Here is a 15,524-nt window from a genome sequence, read left to right as displayed (position 1 = left end):
CTTTACAAAAAGTGCAAACAAAAGCAGAAGAAAAAGTAATAAAGACTTAAGTCTCTTAAACAGTTTATCTCATATCCCAAAGAGTAACAATGCCTGTGGGGGGCTTGAATAGATGGTCTCCACCCCTGTTAGCAGCAGCACCATGAAAGTCTGGAAGTGAATCCTTGAAATACCTGGTTGTGGAAATGGACTGAGGCTTTTCGGCTCTCACAGCTTCTCTGGTTTGAATCACACTGAGCAAACAGTCTCCACCCGTAACCCACTGCTTTTGTCTGAAGCACCTTTTCACTGAAATCTACCTTTGTTTAATGCAGAATTGCTAACAGACTCCAGAGAAAACAAGCTACTCTGGAATGTCTCTAAACTGCCAATGAAAATACTTTTTCTTATTGATTCTAAGCTCACAAAGCAAAATCCGCCTTCTACATACGTGATCCTTGCTAAACGGACTCAGGCCACATCTTAAAGTCTCACATGTTGCGCATTCGCTAGGGATTTTGATGCGGAAAGTTCTGCACCTGTCCCATCCAATGGAAACAAATGATGAATGTAAATGATTTTCAATCACGGAAAGTTCTGCAACAAAATCTGCGCTGTGAGAATTCACCCTAATGGGGATACAGTAGCAATAGAGAGCAAGGTATGAGAAACAGGTCCATGCAACTGAAAATTGCCATTACCGAAACTGTGGAGCTCTCCAGAATTGTCAGTTGTTAATCCCCAATTACATCACATCTGCTGCTGCCCCCCTTCCATCCCTTATCCCTCCACATCAGATTATTAGCGTCTATAAAGCCATAACCAATTAGCCTGAATCTTAAGAAGCCAAAAGTTTACCTCCTTGTCGCCTTAGGTTCATCTCAGGTTTATTTTTATTAATGGAATGGATTATATATTTGCTCTAATTGGTGCGGACACATCTACAATTTTTGATACAACAGATCACTATGTTATGAATATGATGTATAGGAGGAGAGTCAGTTTTCTAGAGTCATATTTATAGGAAAGGAAGAACACAGAGGTCACCTTCATGTAACCTTTAGGAACTGTTAACCAGAACAGGACATCTTAAACTTCATCCTAAATGAATGACGTTACATCAGTAAAAGAGGCAATCAGTAGGCATCATTTTCCCTTCATTGCTACATATTAAAAGCAATCACCATTTTCCCTTAAAACTAGGATGCTTAGTCTGTGAAAATGTAATGTATATGACCTATATATAACTCTTATTGGGCTACATATATATTGTAATGGAACGATGTAACAAGCTCTTCATTGCAGACCATTCAGTATGGGCCTCACTATACGAATGTAGTATATTTGTCCATAATGCATTTTCCAACATTTTCCCATTCAAACAGAAGTAAAAAAAAACTATTCCAAAATGTCTGTAACACAACAGAAACTAAAATGATCTAAGATGAGGTTATAGTCGACATTTCATCAAGAACTATTCAGCACTCGCCTCCAACATGCATCCTTTACCTGCTCGCAGATAACAGGATAAGGGAAATGTCCCACCCTTTACAACATGTTAGAACAATGATTCATTTGACTTTTTTTGTCTCTCGCTAGACTGCCAGGTAATAAACCTGGTGGGCAAAGTCTTCATTTCAGCAATCTGCAAGTACAGAATATGTGACGCTGCTTAACTCCTGCAATGCTGGTTTACGTCTTCCTACAGGGACCCCAAAGCTATCCATTCTAAAGGACAAAGTAGCACATATAAGTACCACCACTTGAGTTTTCAAATGTGACTACGGTAGTCCATGTCCAAGGAAGTAAGCATCCTAACCGAAAACTTGGCTTTGTCCACCATCACAGCATCCTCTTCTAGCCACTAAACCTAAATTGCAATGCCTATATAACTAAATCTTGTTAAAACACACATTGTTAATTAATGTTAATGATTATGTTAATGTTTCTGAAAGCCCTCAGAAGAGGACATAGATGATAAAAAGCTGTGATCACCAGATAGATATCTTTCTGAACTTTCTATCAGCAATACCATTGAATGGCTGCTTACAGGCAGGGCTGTGGAGTTGGTAAGCCAAACCTCCGACTCCTCAATTTCCATGACTCCGACTCCCTCATACATGGCTCATGTTTAAGTGATAAATTTACTGTAGCACAGATTCATCTCAGCTAAAAGTGTAGACCCTTAGATCAGAAATAGGACATTTCATAACTTTCCCAAATTCTTATGAAAAAATATTCCCCACAAACTGCACTGAATTACTGTACCCAATTTATTATATATTTTAGGAGTCTGAGTCGGTCCATTTTATACCGATTCACCCAAAATGGACACTGACTCCGACTCCACAGCCCTGCTTACAGGGGACAATAGATATCTTATAGACTTTAGCTCTTATTTTACTTTATCGGCTATTTGTGAGAAAAACCCAAACAAACATAAGAAACTAATCTAATAAATGCACTATTACTATGTATGATACTAGGATGTTTGGTGCCCTATATACATCTACACCACCACCCATACCATATGTCAGCACATCATTCTGTAAAACCAGTATGGTTATTCACCTATGGACATAAGTCAATTCATATTTAGCAAACTAATGACTTTTGCAATAAAAAAAAAAAAAAAAAAATCATCTTGGCTTTTCCAAAGATACGAGGGTTAATTTTAGCTCCCTTCTGTTTAGCTGCTTAGCAACACTTATCCTATGACCTTCAGAGCACCACCTTCTTTTAAAAGGGATAATGAATACCAACATCTAAAAGTATGTCTTGCCTTTTTTAAAGTTCTTTTTTTTTTTTTCATGATCTAAAACCCTTACTTCATTTTTCATGGATATGGCCAAGTCATGATAAAAATAAAAAAAATAAAAATCAGCAAAAGTCAAATCAGAAGTTTACGGCGCTGACCCGGATAGGGCTACACTGAAATATTGTACTCATCGTCACTACTAGTTGACTTCTTTCAGTAAAATTGTCACAATTGTGCAGAACTGAGTAGCTGCAAGGTCAGGGCAGAAAGTACAACACATGCAGGTTAATGGGAGAAAATGGAAGCATCCTCTACACGCCCGGTATGTTACAGAAAAAGGTAACTTATTCATTGCAGGGAAACTGTTTGGAAACTCAAAAGAAATCCACAGCCGAACAGGCCCCAGCTAAGACAATGAAACAGACTGGGACTTATTTTACATATGCAGTGTAGGCAGCCTATCATGTAAATAGTTGTAGAAAGCCATCTTGTGAGGTTTATTAGTAACTAGAACAAGGGGAGCTTCTCATTATCCTGGATCCATTTGCCAAATGCAGATACAACAGGTAGAATCTAAACACATGCAGCAAATGGGAGCCGGCAAGGGAAGAGTTACATGCAAACTTCAGACCATCTGACTGACTTGCCCCACACAAGCAAAGATAGTAGGTTGCACAACTACAATGTAATCCAGACTGATGAGATGAGCGCAACTCATGCACATCAGCACAAAAATATACAAGGGAGGAGCATCTGCTCCCTGCAAAAGCTCTCAGATGTTAGAAAGGTGAGTTGTCCTGGAGACATGATGGATGTGCTTCTCTTCACTGACAGCAAACGACTACTCCTAACCTAGTCCTGGCATATACTATTCAACCATAAACACTGTACATGGCTGTGGATATAAACACGTGGTGAAACTGAGGGCATTTATATAAGGGCTAGACAAAAAAAAGTGTAAAACCAGACAGACCAGGTGGAAGCTCACTGCTGCCGTAGGAAAAGGAGGTTGGCAAAAGGACTAAAGTAGATGGAGCGGGGCCCAGCCCGTGTGCAGTGGGTGGAGCGGTGCCCAGCCCGTGTGCAGTGGGTGGAGCGGTGCCCAGCCCGTGTGCAGTGGGTGGAGCGGGGCCCAGCCCGTGTGCAGTGGGTGGAGCGGGGCCCAGCCCGTGTGCAGTGGGTGGATGCATTCTGTATATAGGGGATGGATGCATTCTGAATATAGGGGATGGATGCATTCTGTGCTGTATGTTTACAAAACATTCATAACATACAAAAATCTATAAACACCCAACATATTCACAAACAAAGTCACGCATTGTGTGTGATGCTAAATCATCACATGCCACACACAAAGATGGAGGAACAAGAGCCTGGCATGAGCCAGGCCAGCCACCGAGGGGTTAAACCGAGTGAGGAGAGTGAGTACCCTCCATCAGATCCACTTCCCTCCCCTCAGTTAGTGCAGACTATGTATGTTGGTGCTGCTGTGCTGGCTCCTAAGCCGTGTAGAATTTCGTAATGGAATGTGAACTGCTCATCCGGATCTGGGCTCCTTCTATCTCCTAACCAGTAAGGAGCAGGGGAGGACAGATCTGCTGAGACAGGAGAAATGCTCGCTCTCCTCCTCCTTTTCTAACTCATCAAGGATGCCTTACGGAGGGGCAGATAATACAAGTCACCAAACACAGGCATCGGTGTGTAACACCATATACACCCAGTGTACACACAGAGCACACACAGTATACACCCAGCCGGCCAGATATACGCACACAGTGTGTGACACCATCTCAAGGACGTTTACTGGCAGCGCACGAGGAGGAAGAGGAAACACATGAAACTATGACAACTTTTACACTTATTAAAACATATAAATAAATAATGTCTGCCTTGTTGTAAAGAGTCAGGAAATCCAGAGAGTCCATCCCCATCATCTCCTGGAGAGAGCCAGGCACCGAGGAAGGGGGGGGATAATACCCTGCCTCTTAGCAACCATTAAAGTCGCAGTCTCCTAACAGCCTCCCCGGAATTCTACTTACAGCAGTGATGCACGAGCCCAAACACAAACTTTACAAACTTTTAAAAAAGTTTTTCGAACATTTCTCCCAACTCTTCCCCAGATCGCTGAGCACAGGAGCAGTGATGAGTGGCGCAGTGGAGGAGCATCTAGAATGATGGCTGCTGGTAGGAGGAGTATGGAGGTGAGAAAGTTAGCAGGAGACGTCTTCTATATGGTAGCACGACATCCCCCCATCTGTACTTTGATGCCAGGCTCCTTCCTGTACTCTCATGATGACGATCACTGCTACGTGTGATTCCTCCCCGATCCACACTCCATGCTCAGCACACGGAACAGATGCTATGTAGTACACTCACAGCCATTACTTAGCCTCGTAGGAGAATATTCCATGGCTGGAAAGTTTGTCAAGGCCACCAAGCTGCCCCCCTCCTCTGTCTCACACACGCAGACGAAAGATACATGGAGGATGCAGCAAACACACACAAGGACAGGGAGGGGAGAGACAAACTTCCCCATCTCTACCCAGTCCTCGGCTCCTTCTCTCCAAGATGCCCAGCACAACTTTCTAATAGTTCCAGAAAACTTTCTCAGGACTCACCTTACTAGGGATGTCTTCATCTCATGCGCTGGATGCCATAAGGATCACTCAAAAGACACACAATAATAATAATAAAAAAGGAAGGAGACAGACAGTTTGTCTTGTGCTGAGAAAGTTTGATAGTCCTCTCTAGGTGAAGCCCCAGAGCTGAGAGCAGAGCACCATCCAGGACCTAGTTAAAAATAAACTTTGCTCTAGGAGGAGATGATCTGGCTGGATTCCTGAGCTCAGCCAGTTTAATATGGATGAGCATCAGGTCCTGCAGGCAGAATGCTGCTCTTGGTGCTGCTGCTGTTGCTGCTCAAAGCTGGTTGGTAGAAAGACTTTAACAAGGAAGGGGAAGGAGAGTCAGAAGGGCGGAGAGAGAGGAGAGAGGAGGAGATGGGGGAGGGGAGGGAAAAAAGCAACATCATCTCCTCTAACATTGGGTCACACAACTTCTAAAAAGTTTTTTTTTTCCTTTAACTTTGCCCTTGTTCATTAGATCCTGATCAGACTTTATATGGGGGCATTAATAAGATGCCCGTCGTCTTACCTGTGGGATGATGCATGCTATGCTGGGTACATTGGCATCCATGATAAAAAAAAAACATAGGTCAGGACATATGTGAGCAGCTGTCATTGATCTCTGCTGCTCCTTTCATTTGTGTAAAATGTCACCACTACAAAGGTCATATTGGAGCAAGTGACACGTCCTATGCCCAGGACGATGCCCACAGTGCTGCAGCTTTTGGAGGTGCCCGGGCAGGTGAGGGCGGAGAGCCTGCAGAGCTGGGCAGAGAATAGTGTGTGGATGTGCAAAGTTCACAGGGCTCATGTTATCTCTCCTTCCTCCACACTTGCTCCTCCAGAGCAGCCAGTGGCTAATAGAGCAGCAGCTGACCTCTATGAAGGATGGTGGAGGGAGGAACCTGGGGAGGCAGGTAGAGCAGGTTAGCAGCTCCCTACTCCCCCCACAGGAGCCCTCACACCCTCCCTCCTGCTCTCCCTCCCTGATAAAGAAGCCATCACGTGTTTCATCTCCTGGGGACATGTTACTGAGCCTGCTGAGGCTTCTCCTCTCCCAGCTCACTGCCTGTTGCTACAAAGTAGCATCCTAGCCCAGCTCCTGCCCCTAGATGCCTGGAACAGGCCCATTCTGAACTCTAGCAAGTATTTCTACTGCTCCTTCCAAGGGATGGAGCACACCTGCCTCTCTGAAGGGCCACAAATTGCTCCCAGGTGGCTCATTACATGATTTTACTTGGTACATAAGTTTACACTGCATGACAGACTTTCAATGATAGAGCTGGAAAAGCCCCAGCCAAATGGTAAAGGGTTAATTAGATGAATGCAAATATAGGAGGGAGCCTGCCTGGCAGCCCTGGGGAGGAGGCAGCCCAGGTTTTACCTGACCCTAGATTACCTGGAATATTTAGTAATCTGCACCAAATACTATGATCACACGATGCGGATGGCTGCCTGGTTATTGCATGTAGATTTAGGGGTGCAAGTCATTTTAAAAAGTGCTAATATGTTCGAACACATCCATTACACCTATATGGCTTCCATTTGTTCCTTTTTTTTCTGGCTTTTAAAAAACAGTAGGCTGTTCATGCATTTTACAAGGTTTTTTTTTTCCATTTAGTATATACACATGCATCCCCACATACATCCCACTCTGTTCCCTACTGACTTAGGGCTCATTTAGATGTCCGTGCAAATAGGTCCAAGCACGGACCGCTAATGCACGGACTGGACGCGGAGCATGACCGCTTCATATATTTCTATGAGGCTCACACTCATGTTAGGAACCCCGCAGCCAGTCCGTACACTGCAGTTCGTGATTGGACCGAGACCCTCATATGTCTGCGTGAGCCCCTAGGGCAAGGTCAGATGAGCCTAGAATTGTCCATGAAAAACTGAAGGACCCATTATATCCAGTGTCAGTATAGATTTGCCCATGTGGACAAAAAAAACACTTTATGCACTACTCTGATCCACTTTACCCCTTCCTGACATATTATGTACTATTACGTCATACGACGAGTCCCTGTCTCTGATATGAGCCCAGGAACTGAGTTTGCATCTTTCCCAGCAGATAACGGCTGTGTTAGGGTATGTGCACATAGTATCTTATAGACCCTGGCAGACCCACAGAGGTTTTGAAGCAGAAGACGCTTCAGGAAAACGCCAGTGAGATTTTACCCGAAACATTTTCTTTGGCGTCCAGTTGGTCGTTTTCTTCTTTGCAGCCGTTGACTCTTCTTCTTGTGTATATAAACTACATGAAGCCTGAAGAATGGTCAGGTCACTTCTTTTAGCAGCTTTATGGCTTTCAAAGCCTGAAGCAGTTAAAAGAAACAAAAAAATAACTTATACACAGCAAGTCATTTTGACATCGTTGTGGATATGTTTATTCTTTTTGGTGTTTTTTAGTGATTTTCAGGTCTCTGCCTGAAAGATATGTGTGCACATACCCTTAGGGTATGCACATATAACATCTTTTACACACAAGCAAACCCACTGAGTTTTCCAAGAGGAAGATGCTTCAGGTTATGTTGACGGTTTCTTGTCCTGAAGTGTCTTTTTTGTGTCTTTGTTTTATGCTTTTGATCGCCGCCTTTTTTGTTTTATTTTACAGTTGTCTTTATACTGGCTTTTCCACTCATTTTTTTTCTCCATTCAACAATGGAGAAACCTCTAGTGCTTTCTTAAGCAAAGCCAGAGGAAAAACGCTGAAAAAGATGCTCTGGTTTTCAGCCTTCTTACTGACTTGTATAGTAGGTACAGAGCATCTTACAGTATATGTGGAAGACACCAGAAGAATGGTCTGCTCAATTCTTTTAGCCAATTGGCATCTTTTGAAACCTATAAATCCAAAATTGAAATTTACTTATGACTATGTGTCCTTCAATCTATATATAAACCTACAAGTATGACACATAATCGAATATAAAAACCATTTATTTAAATAGAATAAAAATTACATACAGACAAAATTACATAGAGGAAAAATGCCCAGAACATGGACGTCTGAGGGTAGGCAGGAAAATAATTAAATATACAGGAGACACCATACATAATAATGGGCCGGAGTCAGAATATGCCAATCCTATATGGTTAGTAGTCAAATATAATTACTTAAAGTGCATAGTGCAATAAATATTCCCCCAAGTGGGTACATATATACAAAATATATACTCATAGAGTGAACCATATATATTAGTAGTAAATAGACCAATAGGATAGGAATAGCCACTGAATCACAGAGGTGTGTCACAATGTAATGAATAAACTACCTGTCAGTCCCTGAGGGTCCACACAGATCCGACGCGCGTTTCGCCGATGGCTTTAACCAGGATATCCTGGTTCCTGCCTACCCTCAGACGTCCATGTTCTGGGCATTTTTCCTCTATGTAATTTTGTCTGTATGTAATTTTTATTCTATTTAAATAAATGGTTTTTATATTCAATTATGTGTCATACTTGTAGGTTTATATATCTTTTGAAACCTGAAGCAATTAAATGATGCTGAAAAGACTGAACAAATGAACAGCAAATTGTTTTTACATAGAAATGCATATGTTCATTCTTTTGAGTGTTTTTGTATAGGTTACTTCTTTTAGCTGCTTTATGACTTTTGAAGCCTGAGATTGGTTAAAATACGTTAAAAAAGGACAGAATCTTCCTGATTAAATGTCATTTGCAAATACCCTAAGGCTGCGTTCATATGTACTTTAGGGTTCTCAGTCGCAGTTTCTGTCAAAAATACCAGAAAAAAAAATAGCGTACTAAATTGTCCATGACGAAAACCCAATGGACCTCATTACAGTCAATAGGAATTGTCAGGAACTGTTGGTATCCATCATGTGAAAGATTTGGTACCTTCATCATTTTCACTATTCTTCTCCTAGGATGGGACAGCACAAAGGACATGACTAGTAAAGATGTGAACTTGATGCATGATGATGGGGGTAGTCAGTAGTAATATTCACCCGCACAATCAACTCTTTCAATAGTGGTCCCATATGTACAGAACGTCCATGTGAACTAGACCATTAGAAGGGAGGAAGCTGGAGGATTGGCAGGGTTTTGTTATAAGTAGTAGTAAGTATTCATTTTACAATTAATGAAAAGTATCACTTTGGCCCCCAGTAACACCATACTTTTATGTCCAGGTCATTGTGTGGTATTCGTTGCTGTTTTTTTTTTCACCAGATTTTTCCAAATGGTGCATGCAGGTCATGAATTTTGAGAAAAGGTGAAAATGGTCTTTATTTTTGTCTTTGTTTTTAATTTTTGTAACTTATTAGTGCAAAAAAGTCACAGGTTTCGCAAAATGGGGCAAAAAATTATCAAAAATATCTGGCGTACATAAAATCACTCCATAGGGGAACTGGAGTACATTTGTGACAAATTTAGTGACTTTCTGAAAAGTCGCAAAGGATGAATCAGGCAAAAACATCTAAAAACCTTAAACACCACCTACAACAGTGAACATAAAAAAAAAAGAAACAGGCGATGAAATATAAAACAGACTTAAAAAAAAAAAAGGCCGGCACCAGAAAATCCTTACAGCAGATTGCAGTCAAATTGAGTAACTGCAGCCTAAGGCCACGACCCCACACTCAGTATTTGGACAGTATTCCGTCAGTATTTTTTCTCAGGAGTGGGAGCCAAAACCAAGTGAGGAACAATCAGAGAAAAGGTATAATAGAAACAAGTCACCAATTCTGCATTTATCACCCACTCCTGAGAAAAAATACTGACCAAATACTGATAGTGGGGCGTTGGTCTAAGGCCGGAGAACCCCTGTAAGGTGACACTGGCTATTAGTTGGCTTTCTCTGCCCCAGAAATTTTCACCCAAATTTTAGTGCACAATGTTGCATCTAAAGTTACATCCCTTCTCATGAAGCCATACAGTTTTTCGATAAGCCACATCTTTCTCAAAAAGTGTCTAAAACACATAGTGGTCGATTATTTTGCAGACCAGTCTTAGTGGAGCCGCTGCTGAAGTAAGAGGCGTACGTGACATAAAGAATTTGGCGCATCTTACAACTGTGTGCACCTCCGTCTGAAGTGTTACTTAAAGGGGTATTCCCATCTCCAAGATCCTATCCCAATATGTAGTAGGTGTAATAATAATAATATTACCAAATTCCTCCAATTAGAAATGTAGTATAGTATTTCTGATTCCCTATGTCTCTTTTCTCATGTGCAGAGCATTGCAGGACCTTAGGTATCCATGGTTATGACCACTGATATAGTGACACTTAGTTAGCTGGTTACTAGTGGTCGTAACCATGGATACCTAAGGTCCTGCAATGCCTGCACATGAGGAAAAAGACATAGCGAATCATAAAAACTATACTACATTTCTAATTGGAGATATTTGCTAATATTCTTATTACACCTACTACATATTGGGATAGGATTTTGGAGATGGGAATACCCCTTTAAGTCATTTCTGTCGTAATTTACAAATGGCATAAATTTTGATGAATTTAATGGGCGGCTTCATCTTGGCCTGTCCTGTCTCAGCTAGGCCCATTTTGGCTATGTTGGCCGAGACTAAAAATACCAAGTGTCTCAACATTTTTACTCAACTTCAATTTGCGCAACAAAATTGCAACATTTCCAGGTGTTTTACGCCAAAAAACTGGCAAAAACACCTTGATGAATCAGGCCCATATTAGCTTAGGTGAAAGCCACACTTTTTTATGGAAATTAAGCATGAATTCTCGCCTGTAGTAAATCTCCACTACTGTATTTTGAGCTTATATGCACATATTTATGTGGCCTAAAAATGAACAGGCAATTTTTCCATGATGCTGAAGAGTCCACCCCCAGAATCAACACCACTGGTGGGCACCCAAATCTAACACTGATTCTCTGACATCTGGAGACCTCTATCTACATTAGATAGTCTGCTGATCTCATCAGAATCGGCAAGTTAGGCCCGCATTTATCTAAAGTCTATAATAAGATTGTCTTGCGCTGGTCACTTCCACTTCGAGAAGTGAGTGGCGCTGATGACATCATGTCTACACATACCTGCTAAGATGGGCGCACCATTGCAGGTATTTCTTAGACTAGGACACGTGCATGATACCTGTCATATACACGTGTCCTGGCAGTTATGTGAGGACAATCGCTTTAAGCTTTTGGGGTATGTTCACACAGTGCATATTTGCCGCTTATTTTGTTGCAGAAAGTTCTACAACTGTTCCATTCATCTAAAATAATTCAATTCGGATAAGTGGAACTGATTTTTCAGTGCCGAAATTTCTGCAACAAAATCTGCAGCATGGGAAAATTAGCATCTCTACCTAATATTTCCAAGATTAATATCTGAATACATTAACAAATATAATCTATTATTATTAAAGAGGTTTTTCCATGAACAAAAGTTCATTTTAATAATTGCCTGTGTCTGACCATGTACAGAACATACCACATCTCCTGGGCAGGTGAGGAAGCAAAAGAGAATACAGACATTACAGCAGGGGATCACAGAGGACTCATTTTGTGAGGTAAAATATTTCACTCCCTGTTTTTAAACAATATTTTTCCTCACAAAATGAATCCTCATCGATCCCCTGCTGTCCTGTCTGTATTCTCTTTTGCTTCCTCCCCTGCCCAGGAGCTGTGGTATGATCAGACCATGTTCCATACATGGTCAGACGCAGCCATTGATTAAAATGAACTTTTCGTTCATGGGTAAACCCCTTTAAGTTTCAATTAGAAAAGGCTATAAAAAAGTGGAAAACTTTTGTCAGTATTTGTAAGCCAAAATCCAGGAGACGGTCCAAAACCTATGAGTTGTGAATCTTTCTATTGCAGGTTTTCTCTCTGTGTAGGCTACAGTCCTGGTTTTGGATTACAAATACTGATAGAAAATACTGACCATATACTAACACGCAAGTTAGGCCATGTTCACACGTTAAGTATTTGGTCAGTATTTTACATCAGTATTTGTAATCCAAAACCAGGAGTGGGTGATAAATACAGAAGTGGTGATTTTCCTCTGATTGTTCCACTCCTGGTTTTGACGTACAAATACTGAGGTAAAATACTGACCAAATACTGATCGTGTGAATGTGGTCTAACAAAAAAATCTTGAGGCTTAGGGCATTTTAATATATATACAGTACAGACCAAAAGTTTGGACACACCTTCTCATTTAAAGATTTTTCTGTATTTTCATGACTATGAAAATTGTACATTCACACTGAAGACATCAAAACTATGAATTAACACATGTGGAATTATATACTTAACAAAAATGTGTGAAACAACTGGAAATAAGTCTTATATTCTGGGTTCTTCAAAGTAGCCACCTTTTGTTTTGATGACTGCTTTGCACACTCTTGGCATTCTCTTGATGAGCTTCAAGAGGTAGTCACCAGAAATGGTTTTCACTTCACAGGTTTGCCCTGTCAGGTTTAATAAGTGGGATTTCTTGCCTTATAAATGGGGTTGGGACCATCAGTTGTGTTGTGCAGAAGTCTGGTGGATACACAGCTGATAGTCCTACTGAATAGACTGTTAGAATTTGTATTATGGCAAGAAAAAAGCAGCTAAGTAAAGAAAAACAAGTGGCCATCATTACTTTAAGAAATGAAGGTCAGTCAGTGCGAAAAATTGGAAAAACTTTGAAAATGTCCCCAAGTGCAGTTGCAAAAACCATCAAGCGCTACAAAGAAACTGGCTCACATGAGGACCGCCCCAGGAAAGGAAGACCAAGAGTCACCTCTGCTTCTGAGGATAAGTTTATCCGAGTCACCAGCCTCAGAAATCGCAGGTTAACAGCAGCTCAGATTAGAGACCAGGTCAATGCCACACAGAGTTCTAGCAGCAGACACATCTCTTCAACAACTGTTAAGAGGAGACTTTGTGCAGCAGGCCTTCATGGTAAAATAGCTGCTAGGAAACCACTGCTAAGGACAGGCAACAAGCAGAAGAGACTTGTTTGGGCTAAAGAACACAAGGAATGGACATTAGACCAGTGGAAATCTGTGCTTTGGTCTGATGAGTCCAAATTTGATATCTTTGGTTCCAACCACCGTGTCTTTGTGCGACGCAGAAAAGGTGAACGGATGGACTCTACATGCCTGGTTCCCACCGTGAAGCATGGAGGAGGAGGTGTGATGGTGTGGGGGTGCTTTGCTGGTGACACTGTTGGGGATTTATTCAAAATTGAAGGCATACTGAACCAGCATGGCTACCACAGCATCTTGCAGCGGCATGCTATTCCATCCGGTTTGCGTTTAGTTGGACCATCATTTATTTTTCAACAGGACAATGACCCCAAACACACCTCCAGGCTGTGTAAGGGCTATTTGACCAAGAAGGAGAGTGATGGAGTGCTACGCCAGATGACCTGGCCTCCACAGTCACCAGACCTGAACCCAATCGAGATGGTTTGGGGTGAGCTGGACCATAGAGTGAAGGCAAAAGGGCCAACAAGTGCTAAGCATCTCTGGGAACTCCTTCAAGATTGTTGGAAAACCATTTCCGGTGACTACCTCATGAAGCTCATCAAGAGAATGCCAAGAGTTGTGCAAAGCAGTCATCAAAGCAAAAGGTGGCTACTTTGAAGAACCTAGAATATAAGACATATTTTCAGTTGTTTCACACTTTTTTGTTAAGTATATAATTCCACATGTGTTATTTCATAGTTTTGATGCCTTCAGTGTGAATGTACAATTTTCATAGTCATGAAAATACAGAAAAATCTTTAAATGAGAAGGTGTGTCCAAACTTTTGGTCTGTACTGTGCATATATATACACTGCTCAAAAAAATAAAGGGAACACTTAAACAACAGAATATAACTCCAAGTACATCAAACTTCTGTGAAATCAAACTGTCCACTTAGGAAGCAACACTGATTGACAATCAATTTCACATGCTGTTGTGCAAATGGAATAGACAATAGATGGAAATTATTGGCAATTATCTAGGCACCCTCAATAAAGGAGTGGTTCTGCAGGTGGGGACCACAGACCACATCTCAGTACCAATGCTTTCTGGCTGATGTTTTGGTCACTTTTGAATGTTGGTTGTGCTTTCACACTCGTGGTAGCATGAGACGGACTCTACAACCCACAGAAGTTTCTCAGGTAGTGCAGCTCATCCAGGATGGCACATCAATGCGAGCAGTGGCAAGAAGGTTTGCTGTGTCTGTCAGCGCAGTGTCCAGAGGCTGGAGGCGCTACCAGGAGACAGGCCAGTACACCAGGAGAGGGCCGTAGGAGGGCAACAACCCAGCAGCAGGACCGCTACCTCCGCCTTTGTGCAAGGAGGAACAGGAGGAGCACTGCCAGAGTCCTGCAATATTACCTCCAGCAGGCCACAAATGTGAATGTGTCTGCACAAACGGTTAGAAACCGACTCCATGAGGGTGGTATGAGGGCTCGACATCCACAGATGGGGGTTGTGCTCACAGCCCAACACCGTGCAGGATGCTTGGCATTTGCCACAGAATACCAGGATTGACAAAGTTGCCACTGGTGCCCTGTGCTCTTCACAGATGAAAGCAGGTTCACACTGAGCACATGTGACAGACGTGACAGAGTCTGGAGACGCCGTGGAGAGCGATCTGCCTGCGATCTGCTGTTTGGCAGTGGGTCAGTAATGGTGTGGGGTGGCATTTCTTTGGAGGGCCGCACAGCCCTCCATGTGCTCGCCAGAGGTAGCCTGACTGCCATTAGGTACCGAGATGAGATCCTCAGACCCCTTGTGAGACCATATGCTGGTGCAGTTGGCCCTGGGTTCCTCCTAATGCAGTATAATGCAAGACCTCATGTGGCTGGAGTGTGTCAGCAGTTCCTGCAAGATGACGGCATTGAAGCTATGGACTGGCCTGACCGTTCCCCAGACCTGAATCTGATTGAGCACATCTGGGACATCATGTCTCACTCCATCCTCCCACGTCATGTTGCACCACAGACTGTCCAGGAGTTGGCGGATGCTTTAGTCCAGGTCTGGGAGGAGAGCCCACAGGAGACCATCCGCAACCTCATCAGGAGCATGCCCAGGCATTGTAGGGAGGTCATACAGGCACGTGGAGGCCACACACAATACTGAGCCTCATTTTGACTTGTTTTAAGGACATTACATCAAAGTTGGATCAGCCTGTAGTGTGTTTTTCCACTTTAATTTTGGGGGTGACACCAAATCC

At 42.3% G+C, this 15,524-nt stretch overlaps 1 protein-coding gene across 6 annotated transcripts in view; it reads right to left on the bottom strand.

Moving 5' to 3' along the window:
- Positions 1–6,183, bottom strand: part of RREB1 (ras responsive element binding protein 1) — an 82,105-nt gene extending 75,922 nt beyond the window's left edge. For 2 of the 6 annotated variants that reach the window (XM_073678723.1, XM_073678725.1), the window contains exon 1: positions 5,356–5,686. Coding sequence is in view for 3 of the 6 variants with exons in the window: in XM_073678724.1 (XP_073534825.1) it covers positions 5,891–5,977 (87 nt within the window). In the remaining 3 variants the exon portion in view is untranslated. Of the gene's footprint in view, positions 1–4,776; positions 4,992–5,355; positions 5,687–5,890 lie in introns of those variants that run through there. The other 4 variants (XM_073678724.1, XM_073678721.1, XM_073678722.1 and 1 more) reach the window with 4 other exon arrangements.
- Between the last annotated feature and the right edge of the window lie 9,341 nt (positions 6,184–15,524).

This window comes from Phyllobates terribilis, unplaced genomic scaffold (genome assembly GCF_046119375.1).
Source record: "Phyllobates terribilis strain yellow unplaced genomic scaffold, ASM4611937v1 Scaffold_4__5_contigs__length_816908805, whole genome shotgun sequence".
NCBI lineage: Eukaryota > Metazoa > Chordata > Amphibia > Anura > Dendrobatidae > Phyllobates > Phyllobates terribilis.
Note: the sequence above shows the minus strand (reverse complement) of the source record. Positions and strands in the feature narration are given on the sequence as shown.